At 39.7% G+C, this 15,277-nt stretch overlaps 1 protein-coding gene across 1 annotated transcript in view; it reads left to right on the top strand.

Moving 5' to 3' along the window:
* Window positions 1-15,277, top strand: part of HECW1 (HECT, C2 and WW domain containing E3 ubiquitin protein ligase 1) — a 264,354-nt gene that overhangs the window by 172,997 nt on the left and 76,080 nt on the right. The window contains exon 14 of the mRNA XM_040260566.1: window positions 7,464-7,598. Coding sequence (XP_040116500.1) covers window positions 7,464-7,598 — 135 coding nt within the window. The remainder of the gene's footprint in view (window positions 1-7,463; window positions 7,599-15,277) is intronic.

Here is a 15,277-nt window from a genome sequence, read left to right as displayed (position 1 = left end):
ATCAAAAAAGCAAGAGAGTTCCAGAAAAAACATCTATTTCTGCTTTATTGACTATGTCAAAGCCTTTGACTGTATGGATCACAATAAACTGTGGAAAATTCTGAAAGAGATGTGAATCCCAGACCACCTGACCTGCCTCTTAAGAAACCTATATGCAGGTCAGGAAGCAACAGTTAGAACTGGACATGGAACAACAGACTGGTTCCAAATAGGAAAAGTACAACAAGGCTGTATATTGTCACCCTGCTTATTTAACTTCTATGCAGAGTACGTCATGAGAAACGCTGGGCTGGAAGAAGCACAAGCTGGAATCAAGATTGCTGGGAGAAATATCAATAACCTCAGATATGCAGATGACACCACCCTTATGGCAAAAAGTGAAGAGGACCTAAAAAGCCTCTTGATGAAAGTGAAAGAGGAGAGTGAAAAAGTTGGCTTAAAGCTCAACATTCAGAAAACGTATATCATGGCATCTGGTCCCATCACTCCATGGAAAACAGATGGGGAAACAGTGGAAACAGTGTCAGACTTTATTTTGGGGGGCTCCAGAATCTCTGTAGATGGTGACTGCAGCCATGAAATTAAAAGATGCTTACTCCTTGGAAGAAAAGTTATGACCAACCTAGATAGCATATTCAAAAGCAGAGACATTACTTTGCCAACAAAGATCTGTCTAGTCAAGGCTATGATTTTTCCAGTAGTCATGTATGGATGTGAGAGTTGGACTGTAAAGAAAGCTGGGTGCTGAAGAATTGATGCTTTTGAACTGTGTTGTTGGAGAAGACTCTTGAGAGTCCCTTGGCCTCCAAGGAGGTCCAACCAGCCCATTCTTAAGGAGATCAGTCCTGAATATTCATTGAAAGGACTGATGCTGAAGTTGAAACTCCAATACTTTGGTCACCTCATGCAAAGAGTTGACTCATTGGAAAGTAAAAATAAAAATTAAAAAAAAGAAAAAGAAAAAACCCTGATGCTGGGAGGGATTGGGGGCAGGAGGAGAAGGGAATGACAGAGGATGAGATGGCTGGATGGCATCACTGACTCGATGGACATGAGTTTGAGTAGACTCTGGGAGTTGGTGATGGACAGGGAGGCCTGGCTTGCTGCGATTCATGGGGTCGCAAAGAGTTGGACACAACTGAGCGACTGAACTGAACTGAAACATACACAGATATGTACAAGTAAAACTAGCGAAATCTGAATTTTTCTTAAAAAAAAAAAAAAACTATAGACAAATTCACTTGAGTTCCGAAAAATTCATATTAAAAATTAAGTTGAATTTGACATAATTTAAAAGAACGACCAAGCACAATTAAATAGATTTTTCTTCCAAAAATGTAAGAGTCATTTACTACTAGTAAATCTAGTATCTGTAGTATTTTAAACAATCGTTTATAGGAGGAATTACAGGCGATCATTTTAAGAAATGCTTGATGAAAAATAAATACGTGTTTAAATTTTAAAAATAAAATATAGTAAAGTAGGAAGGGAAATTTTTTCATGACATAATAAAGACTCTTTAATGTAATGAACCACATTCCACTTTTCATTGGACCCTAGTAGTTTATCTATCAAAATAAAGAACAAGAATATTGCAGCTTCCTTGTCTTATGTAACATTGTTTTGGAAGTTCTCACTTATATTACAAAAAAAGGAGGTAAAAGATAAAAGAGTCCTCTAAAGGAGACATAATTATTATTATTTGCATGTTAAAATCACAGATATATATCTAAAAGGATAATTTATTCATTAGAAGCATTAAATATGGTGAACAGACTCAAACTACCCCAATAACAACTTTCCTAGGTACCAGCATGCAGACACATATGCACAGATACCAGCATTGATGGATTACAAATACTGCAGGAAAAGAAGCACTCAATATTAAGTATCTATAAACTACCTTAACAAAAACTACATGGCTTTGAAGAAAGATAACTACATTTTACTGAGAAAGAAAAATCTTGAATAGACAGTCATCTTATATTCAGAACTGGGAAATGGGTATGTTGACTATCACAATGAATTCTGTCTAAAATCACTGTAGTAGTCTTAGTTCTAAACAAAATCCCAATAGAACTATTTTGGAATTTAATAAGAAAATTAATATGAGCTCACCTGGGAAAGTAAAATAAGCAAGAATAACTAAGAATATTTTGGAGAAGATAAATAATGAGAAGAACTTTGCCCTACAGACATTAATAAGTGAAGCAGTGAAACTACCACAGACCATTAGGACAGATAAAATATTCCTGAAACCATAGTATTTATAAGAATTTATATGTAATGAAATAATAGGGAATGAGTGATTTAGATAAATAAGCCCTTGGAGAAAAATGTCTAATTACAACTTCACATTGTACCAAAATAATTTTCAGAAATAATTCACCAAAAATAAAGCTAGTAAAATATAATTAAGCATTTAACTGATCTATGCTGCTGTTGCTGCTGTCGCTTCAGTCGTGTCCGACTCTGTGCGACCCCACAGACGGCAGCCCACCAGGCTCCCCCGTCCCTGGGATTCTCCAGGCAAGAGCACTGGAGTGGGTTGCCATTTCCTTCTCCAATGCATGAAAGTGAAAAGTGAAAGTGAAGTCGCTCAGTCGTGCCCGACTCTTAGCGACCTCATGGACTGCAGCCTACCAGGCTCCTCTGTCCATGGGATTTTCCAGGCAAGAGTACTGGAGTGGGCTGCCATTGCCTTCTCCTAACTGATCTATAACTAGAGACAAATAATTGAAAGATTTGTATACATAGGAGTATAAAAAAATGCTGTGTATAAGAAAACAAAGCAAATAAAAATCAAAAGCAATTTGAAGGCACATGAGTAAGCACATTTAAAATAAATAAAACCTTAACATCCCAACAATAAAAAAGGGAACAGGCAAAGTAGACAGTACTCCAGTGAAGAAATTGAACAGTACATCTAGGGAGAGATGTTTGGCTTCCCTTATAATTTATCATTACTTACCATTCAGCATTTCTAAGAGTTCTTTCCAGTACTCAGCATTAGTAAAGTCCGTAAAAAGAGTTCATGGACTTTTGGTAAGATGATAAATCTGTACTGTGCTCATGAAGATAGTTTGTTGATATGGATCAATAAAGGTATAATGTTTTCCTAATTTTTAACCCAGTAATTAAGTCAACGTTTAGGAATTTATATTAAAAGTTACCACATATATATAACCCATTTAATTTTAATTTATAAACTTAAAAAAACATATAATTGAATAATAAAAATCTGCTTTTACTGTATATTAATTTAGCTTGTATTTGTATGTTTAAAATCTCATGTAAGCATATTAATGTTGGGTTTTTTTCACTCACATTTCATACTTACATGAATTCTTTACTAATATTTTTTTATGTCGTTGTCGTCAGTTTTTGAGACTCTAGCATAATGTTTCAGGGGACATCATTTCAGTCCCCTGCATGTTGTTGCACATACAGCCCTTTTTGAGTTTGTGTGGGATGCTATCCCGGGAAATTTTATTACCAGCCACAGATAAAAACTCACATGATACTCAGGAAGTTGTTATTTACCTTTGTCCTGTGGGGAGTATTTTGATCTCCATTATGAAACAACTCCCTGTATATTTTATAGAGATCTTTAAAAGACTCATATATAATAACATCTAATACTCAAAATTATAAGCTCATATTCACCCAAGAATAATTTCTAAATCCGTATATAATTTCTTGGACTACTTATGTCATATGACACCTAAACATATCTACAATGAGCACTGGTTGAGGGAAATTAGGCAAAGATATTGATACCAAATATTACATTTTGTTCAAAAGAGAGTATTTGAAAGATTATTTTCTACTACAGAAGTTTTTATTTAGGAAAATAAGTATTCCTTTTTTGTGAAAGGTAACTAATTTTAGATTTAAAGAATGACATTTGTTATATATTGAAACATACACACTGTTCAGACATGCCTCAAGGCTTTGTGTATAGAAGCATTTATTGAAGCATTATTTTAAAACAGTAAAAAAAAAATTAAGTGTCCGATGATAGAGGTTACCAAAGCTAATGGTTATGTGTCTTGCAAACAGCTGTGAATAGAAAAGAAGTGAAAGGCAAAGGAGTAAAGGAAAGATATACCCATTTGAATGCAGACTTCCAAAGAATAGCAAGGAGAGATAAGAAAGCCTTCCTCAGTGATGAATGCAAAGAAACGGAGGAAAACAATAGAATGGGAAAGACTCAAGGCTGTCTATTGTCACCCTGCTTATTTAACTTATATGTAGAGTACGTCATGAGAAACGCTGGGCTGGAAAAAGCACAAGCTGGAATCAAGATTGCCGGGAGAAATATCAATAACCTCAGATATGCAGATGACACCACCCTTATGGCAGATAGTGAAGAGGCGCTAAAAAGCCTCTTGATGAAAGTGAAAGTGGAGAGTAAAAAAGCTGGCATAAAGCTCAACATTCAGAAAATGAAGATCATGGCATCTGGTCCCATCACTTCATGGGAAAGAGATTGAGGAAACAGTGGAAACAGTGTCAGACTTTATTTTTTCAGCTCCAAAATCACTGCAGATGGTGACTGCAGCCATGAAATTAAAAGACGCTTACTCCTTGGAAGAAAAGTTATGACCAACCTAGATAGCATATTCAAAAGCAGAGACATTACTTTGCCAGCAAAGGTCCGTCTAGTCAAGACTATGGTTTTTCCAGTGGTCATGTATGGATGTGAGAGTTGGACTGCGAAGAAAGCTGAGCACCAAAGAATTGATGCCTTTGAACTGTGGTGTTGGAGAAGACTCTTGAGAGTCCCTTGGACTGCAAGGAGATCCAACCAGTCCATTATGAAGGAGATCAGCCTTGGGATTTCTTTGGAAGGAATGATGCTAAAGCTGAAACTCCAATACTTTGGCCACCTCATGCGAAGAGTTGACTCATTGGAAGACTCTGATGGTGGGAGGGATTGGGGGCAGGAGGAGAAGGGGATCACCGAGGATGAGATGGCTGGATGGCATCACTGACTCGATGGACATGAGTCTGAGTGAACTCTGGGTGTTGGTGATGGACAAGGAGGCCTGGCGTGCTGTGATTCATGGGGTCGCAAAGAGTTGGACACGACTGAGTGACTGAACTGAACTGAACTGAGAGATCTCTTCAAGAAAATTAGAGATCCAAAGGGAATATTTCATGCAAAGATGGGCACAATAAAGGACAGAAATGGTATGGACCTAACAGAAGCAGAAGATATTAAGAAGAGGTGGCAAGAATACACAGAGGAACTATGCAAAAATGATCTTCATGACCCAGATAATCATGACGGTGTGATCACCAGCCTAGAGCCAGACACCCTGGAATGCAAAGTGGGCCTTAGGAGGCATCACTACAAACAAAGCTAGTGGAGGTGATGGAATTCCAATTGAGCTATTTCAAATCCTAAAAGATGATGCTGTGAAAGGGCTGCACTCAATCTGCCAGCAAATTTGGAAAACTCAGCAGTGGCCACAGGACTGGAAAAGGTCCGTTTTCATTCCAATCCCAAAGAAAGGCAATGCCAAAGAATGCTCAAACTACCACACAATTGCACTCATCTCACAACTAGCAAAGTAATGCTCAAAATTCTCCAAGCCAGGCTTCAACAGTACATGAACTGTGAACTTCCAGATGTTCAAGCTGGTTTTAGAAAAGGCAGAGGAACCAGAGATCAAATTGCCAACATCCGCTCGATCATGGAAAAAGCAAGAGAGTTCCAGAAAAACTTCTACTTCTGCTTTATTGACTATGCCAAAGCCTTTGACTGTGTGGATCACCACAAACTGTGGAAAATTCTGAAAGAGATGTGAATACCAGACCACCTGACCTGCCTCTTGAGATATCTGTATGCAGGTCAGGAAGCAGCGGTTAGAACTGGACATGGAACAACAGACTGGTTCCAAATAGGAGAAGGAGTATGTCAAGGCTGTATATTGTCACCATGCTTATTTAACTTATTTGCAGAGTACATCATGAGAAATACTGGGCTGGATGAAGCACTAGCTGGAGTCAAGATTGCCAGGAGAAATATCAATAACCTCAGATTTGCAGATGACACCACCCTTATGGCAGAAAGCAAAGAAAAACTAAAGAGCCTCTTGATGAAAGTGAAAGAGGAGAGTGAAAAACTTGGCTTAAAGCTCAGCATTCAGATAACGAAGATGATGGCATCTGGTCCCATCACTTCATGGCAAATAGATGGGGAAACAGTAGAAACAATGATAGACTATTTTTTGAGCTCTAAAATCACTGCACATGGTGATTACAGCCATGAAATTAAAAGATGCTTTGCTCCTTGAAAGAAAAGTTATGACCAACCTAGACAGCATTTTACAAAGCAGAGACATTACTTTGCCAACAAAGGTCTGTCTAGTCAAAGCTATGGTTTTTCTAGTAGTCATGTATGGACGTGAGAGTTGTACTGTAAGGAAAGCTGAGTGCCAAAGAATTGATGCTTTTGAACTGTGGTATTGAAGACGCTTGAGAGTCCCTTGAACTGCAAGGAGATCCAACCAGTCCATCCTAAAGGAAATCAGTCCTGAATATTCATTGGAAGGACTGATGCTGAGGCTGAAACTCCAATACTTTGGCCACCTGATGTGAAGAACTGACTCATTTAAAAGACCCTGATGCTGGGAAAGATTCAAAGCAGGAGGAGAAGGCTACGACAGAGGATGAGATATTTGGATGGCATCACTGACTCAATGGACATGAGTTTGAGTAAACTCCAGGAGTTGGTGATGGACAGGGAGGCCTGGCATGCTGCAGCCCATGGGGTCGGAAAGAGTCAGACACGACTGAGCGACTAAATTAAATGAACCAATCCATTAAACTGAATACCATATACTCAATAAAATTCTGTGTTAAAAGAATATTTAATAACTTAGAGAAATGCTCATAAAATAATAGGTGAAAAATCTTATATAACAAAATTGTTGGTGCTGATGTTAGGAAAATAGATGTGTATTTGCACAGAAGAGAAAACAAAAAAATTCACGAAAACATTTTGTTGATTACCTTTAGACTGTAACATTTGGGATGATTTTTAGTTATCTTCTTTGTACATTTTTATCCTTTTTAAGTTTTTTCTCAATGAGACTATATTAATTCTATAATCAAAAGGGGGCATTATTTTAAAAATAAACTGAATGCTCTCCAAATGATTAATTGCTAGAATGACTTATCCATCAAAAGATCTGTTTCTCTTATATTCCATGGTAAGTAAGGTGTTACAGTTGCTCCTCTGTAACTCACACCTGATAAAGTGTCTGTCTGCGACTGGGGGCTTCATTGAACTCCTGAGCATGCAGAAGCAGAGGCATCTCCCATCTAGTTCTGAGTAGCTGAAAAGGAGGGCCAAACGTAAACGTGATGACTGAGCCCTGGAGTGCTCCTGGGTATCACTCACTTCACTTGGGTGGTTCTCATGTGTGTGCTCTTTCCTGGTCTGTCTGTAGTCTTTCTTCGTGGACCACAACAGTCGAGCTACCACTTTTATTGACCCCCGAATCCCTCTTCAGAACGGTCGTCTTCCCAACCATCTGACTCATCGACAGCACCTCCAGAGGCTCCGAAGTTATAGTGCTGGAGAGGTAACACCTCCTCTGCCCCTGCCCTACCATTCACAAGACCACAGGGTCAGCCTGTCCTGGTGGGGCCAGGATCTAGAGTTGCCTTTACCCCCAGGGGCTGGGCCAAATCCATATGATCATTTAGTAGGGAGGCTGATGACTCGAGGCACCCACTTAGTGTCCTGGACCCATCCTCAGATTGCTTTCCTTCTGCCTTTCTTTTTTTCCTACACAGTCACGTTACTGAAAAATCCATCTAGTTTAAAGAAAACTGAAACTACAGCATCAAGACATCCCTATACTTATGGCTGATAGGGTGTTTCCTCAGCCCACTGGTCGTGTGTGAATTCTTAAAACGATGGTAGAACTACTAGGCAGCTTATGACTGTTTTAAACTTCTCCCTCTCCCTAGATTTTGGACAAGACTTCATTCATGGACTGAAAACTGGGGGAAATGAACTGGGCCACATGAATGCTCTGTTCCCACAGTACCATCTGCCCTTCCCTGGTTTATATGTTCTTTCACTCAACATGATTGATTACCTTCTGCTGGGCCATGAAAGGCTGCCCCCTTTCTTAAGCATCAGGTTCCTTGCCTTTCTGAATTCCTTTTTCTATATCCCATATCCTTTCCTGTTCTCCCTTCTTGAACCAAAATTCAAAACATAGCTTTTTTTCTGTTGCTAATTGGTTCCTGACAGTAATATGAGCAAATCTCTTTTTTATGTCCTTACTGACATTTCCCAAGTATCTATACCTTCTTTTCATAGAAACCACCAGGGTCTCAGATGATATAGGCTCTGAGAACCATTTCCAATAAAGCAGCTTGTAGAGTTAGATTATAATGAGGTTAAAAAAAAAAAAAGTACTGTAGAAAGAAAAGAAACATATATATGGTCCCACAAAGAGTCATTCCAGGGAGAGCCACACTGGACATCTCTAGAAGCAGAAAATAAAATAACCATCCACCTGTCAGCCTCTAGAGAGCAAACATGAGTCTCAAGGGAAGAGCTTGTTTTAATGAAAGCTTAGTATACAAGAAAAAAACCTTTACTAGTTTTTCAGGACACTCATCTGTATACACTGAGAAATGTAACTATATTTAACCAGGGACACTCACAGTCTAAGGCCAGTGCGATAAAGTGAATTTTTCTTTCCTGGAGTCAAGTATCATTGTTTTAGGGTACTGTTGAAAGCATAGCTCTTACAGCATACACATAAAATGTGTATGTGACCGTGCATGAGGGAGTATTATACACTCTCCAGGGGTTATGTGGGTGTCAGGACCCTCCAGATTCCAGGCACTCAGCAGTTGACACATTCACAGGCTACAGAAAGCCGTGCCCCAACTTCTCAGCTCAGCACATATAGTCCCTCTCCCTTTTATAACACTTCAGAAATCACAAGATGTATTGTCTTGATATGATAATGTGTAAATTCAGAACTCTGCATCAACTTGAATATGCCGTTTTAATCTATTTTAAATGTCCAAGCTCTTTAATATTATTAAGGTGAATTTCAGTATTAACATATAGCATCATAGCATATGATAAAAGAAGCTCAGTACTGCCAGACAGATTCAGATTCACCACAGTCTATTTAAAAAAAAAGTCAATTACTCAATGAAACCCCTAAACATATAAATCTGTCACATATATATGAAGTTAACCTGAAAATATAAATTTAAAAACCTTCCTGTTGAAAGAACAAGATTAAGATCATGAGCATCACTTTACCTTTTCCAAAACATTTCCTTGATGTTATTGGCTAGCCCTAACACAGCCACACTGAATATCAATGTTAATAACAAAGTGCCATCTGCATCAGCCAAGAAAGACTAACGTGATGAGAAAAGGGTGTCAGCCATCTGTATACTTCCTAATTCATTCACTCTCCAATTAACTGTCCATCGGGTTTTTAAGCCACTGTCATCCCTCTGCCCAACCTCTCTCTGTTGGTAGCTTTGCAGTGACACAAGGGAAAACCAAGAGGGAAGCTGGGAGGCAGAGAATACCTCATCCAGAGGCAGCACACCAGGGAAAACAGGGACTCAGGCTCTATGAAAGCAAATACCTGGTTCCTCCTACTGTGAGAACACAGCCTACGGTATGAGGAGTCAGGAAGACCTCAGTGTAAAAACAGAGGGGGGTGGTGGAAATGTTCCTTGTGTTTGCTCTAATATGATTTTGTTTCACAAATATTGATGAAGTACAGGGTTTCTGTGAACATTGTGAAATGCAAAGATGTGTGAGATACGACCCCTGCCCTGGAGAAATGTGATTCTATTTCTGAAGCCAGAAACATACACAGAGTTAAGTAACGAAAGAAATTAGAATATGGTTGAGTGCCAAGAGAGCTGTTAGGACAAATGCCACAGAAGTTCAAAGGAGGCCAGGAAAAGGTTTCTTTTAAAAGGAGGTGCTTGACCTAGACCTAGAGAGATTGGTAAAACCTAGCAAGTACAAAGGCAGAGAGAGGGCAGCCCCCACAGAGAGCATAGCTGAAGGATAAGGAGCCGAGATGGGGTTGAGAAAGGTCTGAAGAAAGACGGAATAAATAGTTCAGTGTGAGCAGAATAGTAAGTTTCCACTTGGTCTTTGTTTCAAAATTTGGAAAGCTTTGAATGCCACATGAAAGAGTTAGGACTTTTTTAAAAGCTTGGAATGAATTTGAGAAGAATAATATGATGATTTATATATTTAAAAGGGCTTTTAGAGATCAGTTCACCCACTGTTTCACAAAAGGGGAAGATTATTAGCAATTTGGGGTGACAGTTCTCTGAAGTGTAGAATCGTTCCTTGTTATTGCAGGATCTTTTCTCCTGGTCCCATTCATTAAATTTCAGGGGTGTCAGTTACTATGACAACAGAAACAAAAACCAAAATACCCTTGTGCTTAGTTGCTCAGTCGTGTCCGACTCTTTGTGACCCTATGGACTGTAGCCCACCAGGCTCCTCCGTCCATGGGATTCTCCAGACAAGAGTACTGGAGTGGGTTGCCGTGTCCTCCTCCAGGAGATCTTCCCGACCCAGGGATTGAACCCTGGTCTCCTGCATTGCATGTGGATTCTTTACCTGCTGAGCCACAAGAGAAGCATCTCCATTAAGCGTCTCCAAACACTCCTAGGTGGTAATTTCACTCTGGTTAATCATCATATTTCACAATCAAGTAAACTGCAGTATCAAGGACTCAAGTCACCCAGGGAGTTCAGAACGGAAGTTCAGATTTCTCAACTCCCATTCCAGTGTAAACTCATATTTTTAAAGGAGACAGTGACAGCCAAGAAGAGATGGGATTGGGGCACAGGAGGATGTGAGAAAGGCCATGAGAGGCCACTGCCACAGACCATATAGGTGATGAGGCTCTAAGTTGGTGACAAACAACACAACCTCAGGGAGTCAAGGGGTGTGGAGGAGGGAGACTTGAGACTTGGGTCAGCAGATCAAAGTCCCATCTCTGGCCTCTCTGCAGAGGTGCTCTGGGTCATTGCACCTTCCTTCCCTTTCCGTGGTCTTAGTTTCCCCATCTGTAAACAGAGAGAAGGGAACTGGGATGGCCACTAAAGTCCCCTTCGGCTCTATGATTCTCAGCATCTGTGAGGCTAGACACACAGTCTCATGAATGGCTCCCAGATAAGATAAGCAGGAAAGCCAGGTGGGGAGTCTGGCAGGTGTGCCTTTATATAAGTCAATGATGAAGATGGAAATAGCAGGAGAGCCAATTAGAAATGACAGCTAAGTAGTCAGAAAGATGAGAGTTAGGAATATCAATGAAGTATTTCCATAATCCATGATTTTTCTCTGTTACCACTCATGGGTAATAGGGAATTCACTCTAGATGTTTCTTAGACCTCAGCTTTGGGAATCAATATTTTCTGTTCACCTTCATGAGCCATTTCTTGAGTGTTGTTCAGGGGTTGATTTTTTTTTTTATCATTGTACTTAAGGACGGAATTAAAGTCGGTTTACAAAGATCCTAGATGGTAAAAATTCCCCTCAAACCCCCAACGATAGGTTATTAGTAGCGGCACTGCTCAATGTCTTTTTAGCCTTTACCTCACCTGAAAATTGTTGAGGCAGTTTCCTGAAAGCAGTTAATATGAGGAATATAGGATTCTATGCATAAAAATATCATTCTTTGACTTTTTTAAAATTAATTTTTACTGGAGTATAGCTCATGATTTGACTCTTTCACATGCATTTTAATACAGTGGCACATCTATCTGCAATGTATTTAAGTGCCAACAAAACAGGCTTTATCACTTCCATAGTGTCCAGATAGAATTGGACATGGATAAGTGGAAAAGACCAGATCAAGATCCCATGTCTCTATCAATAAGGAAATCACTGGAGGTCAGCTTTGCTTGTTTATACTGCAGTTTGCAATGTAAATTACCATTAATAAGGAAGGATAACAGACCACAAAATGTTTATTTCTTTCACCATCTTATCTTGGTCAAGTAAGAGAAGTCATTAGTCATAGAACATTTCTGGAAGGGTACATATAAAAATGTTTAACAGTAATTGCCTCAAGTAAAGGACAGGAGTCTGACAGGAAAGAGAAACTGACTTTTCACTCTCAAAGCAGAAGTCACTGTGAATCATACTTTGCAGTGAGCTGCTTTTATGAAAAAAGTCACTGTATCAACTCTAATGACAGAGGCCATCATGCAGGAAGCTGGCCTTTGGGAAGGGTAACTTCTGCACAGCTTCTTAAAATTGGGAATTTTCCTCTTGATTCCATGTAACCTGTACTTGATTACAAGTTTGTTTGGAAGTTTGTAAAGTTCAGATAACCTATGAAAGTACACTTTTGAATTAAAAATGATGGTGATGGACAGGGAGGCCTGGCGTGCTGCGATTCATGGGGTCGCAAAGAGTCGGACACGACTGAGCGACTGAACTGAACTGAACTGAACTGATAGAAAATATAGGCAGAGACGGAAAAGATGTCAAAAGGCTGGTATAGCCCTCCATCTGGAGAAAATTCCTGGTACACAATGAAGTAAAACAGTTGAATTGTGTTGCCTATGCTTCTGTATCTTCCTTTCCCATTATAGCACATTGTAGATAGTTTCCATGCATTAAAATTCTTCTATACTTTATTCTATGGATTGCCATAATTTAATTCAAACCTTTCTCTTGCATATTATGTTTGTTGCCCACTTTTTGCCATTAGAAATATGTTGAAAAACCTCATAGATCACTCTTACTTCTGTATAGTTCTGCAAACTTTGTTAATGATCTACTTTTAGAATACAAAAAGAATTTAGAGATGAATATAAATTCATCATTTGGGCTTTTCCTCTGAACTTGCAATTTTTATCACCAGGTCTCCAGCATTTTTTGAGACAGCATTAGCTGATGATGAACCAAAATTCAGTCTAAAACCTGCATCTTCAATCACGGATTTTTAAAAAAACACCAGTTTACATTCCCAAATTGTAACACAGAAGAGAAGCTTGTATTCCAGTTGCTGGAAACTATTTTCTGAGCATATCTATTCTGTTTTGTCTGGAGAGCTAAATGTTTGAAGTTTGTGTATTTGCAATTATGATTAAAGCTATCTCAACATCAAAAGGAAAAGAAATCTAAAAAGCAGTCACGTGGGGCTCTCCTCTCCCTCCCTCCCCTGGCCTGTGACTCTCCTCGCCCCTCTTTCTCCTTCTCTCCCACCTTCTTCCCCTCCCTCCCCACCCTTCCCCTCCCTCCTCCTCCTTTCTTCCCCCTTTCTCCTCTCCCCCCTCTCTTTCTATATCTCTCTCTTGTGTGCTTGCACACACATGCACACACATGCACCCCTACCTGAGAAACTCAGTGACCCAAAAAGTGTCCAAAAGTGTCAAATTCTGGGAATTACAGGGAGTCATATAATCTTGGTTTTAAATGGAAAATTCATTCTTTTAGGTATTTTAAGTAGTTAGGAAAGCAAATGTTAGTATCATGTTTGCAGTGAAATCCAAATTAGTTCCTCAGCTGATGGCAGGCTTCCCTTGATGGACCATTTATTACCACTTTTGGGCCACATTTGCGAAAGTGATAGTAAAGGACAGGAGAGCCTAGGTCATGCTGCAGTCCGTGGGGTCACAAAGAGTTGGACACACCTTAGCAACTGAACAACAACTGAACCACAAGGATCCCAGCACATACCAAGTTCTATGAAATCTTAGAATATTATAGAGTCTTTTTTAGCTCTGCCTGAAATTGTTTCCATCCCTGTAAATTCCTGGCCCCTAGTTGGAGAAGCACATTTCTATTTAATGCTATCATCCTCCAGTTCTCTCATCTGGAGTCCATCCACTACCGCTCTAGGGTCACCTCCTTTTTCCTCGGCCGATGTTGCCATGGCTCAGGACTCCACAAGCCTCACCGCTCCCCGTATTGTTTCCTCTGCCTCGCTCATAGTCATGGTGATGCATAACCCTCAGCCAGTCATCTGCCTTCAGAGTAGCTGCCCTTCCTCTGGTTTTGCAGTCTTTCAGTCTGGCTTGGTTTTGTAGTAAGCAGGTAACCTTAGAACCAGGAACCATTTTCCCCTAAAGCATTTTTATAACACTTGAATTCCTTACGACCCCCCGTGAAGAGAAGTGAGCCTCTTCCTGCTTCAAAGCCTTGTTTTTCTCCAGGCAAAGTTCAGTGCACAGCCAAGCCTTCTTGAGTTCCATTCTCAGGTCTACCTGCTTCCCAGTTTCTTTCTGTAATTCATCTCTTAGATAGCCTTCAACTGTTTTTGAGATTCCTGTCTTTATAGCATTGCAAATATTTTCAGCACACATTACAGCAGACTGACACAACCCCCTGGAAGGAAGAGAGATATTTCAGTCCCAGGAAGCCTTTACATATTTATTAATTCATGGAAAGAGAAAAATATGAGACTAAATATGGCATATCAGCCATCAGCAAACCTTTCTTTCATTACTTTGCATTGTAACCGTTTAACCAGAAAGTGCTGTTACAGAATTCCAGCATCTAAATCTTGGTAGCTGACTACACCCTCTGAAGAGAGCTGGGTGCCGATGGCATCAAAGTGAGAAGTCAGCCAGAGTGGCACAAAATCTATTCCCCTTGTCCCTCAAGTGAGACAAGGGCAAGAAGAAGGATCAGGAGAGGAAAAAGATGAATCTGCATCCCTCCTTATTCCAGAGGAGCAGTTCAAAGACTGCCTCATACAGAGAGTGAACTGGTAGCACATCTCATCTGAGGGATGTTCTTGTCTGTGTGAAATATGAAAGTAGAACCTAAAGGAAAAGCCCCAATTATCATTTCTGTAATTAGGAAGCCCTACATAATCTGCCTTGAAGATTGTCACCTGCAATATCACACAGGGCCTAGTCTTAAATGACCACTTTTAGATGGACCTGACTTTTCTGGGGTTTATGCCATAGGAGCTCATCACCTCCCCTGAATTCTGTGTGTGTGAATTCTGGTCTTGGAAATTTTTCTTTCTTCTTTGTGTCTGGATATTTGAGCTCTTTATGAATATCTTCCAATGTCATCTTCAAAATTCTTAAATATTTTGAAGACTATTTTGACTCCTTTGTCATATACCATAGAGTGAGTCATCTACACCCATCACCATTTATCTGGTGAATATACTCCAGTGTGGAAAATCTGTGGTGCCTCCGTTCAGATAGCTTACCCTGCAAGGGTCCTTTTGGGATCAAAATGTATATGGAATCATGGTAGAAACTCATTGTCATG

This window comes from Oryx dammah, unplaced genomic scaffold (genome assembly GCF_014754425.2).
Source record: "Oryx dammah isolate SB20612 unplaced genomic scaffold, SCBI_Odam_1.1 HiC_scaffold_18, whole genome shotgun sequence".
Classification (NCBI taxonomy): domain Eukaryota; kingdom Metazoa; phylum Chordata; class Mammalia; order Artiodactyla; family Bovidae; genus Oryx; species Oryx dammah.
The sequence above is the reverse complement of the archived record's forward strand: the minus strand, read 5'-3'. Positions and strand labels throughout refer to the sequence as shown.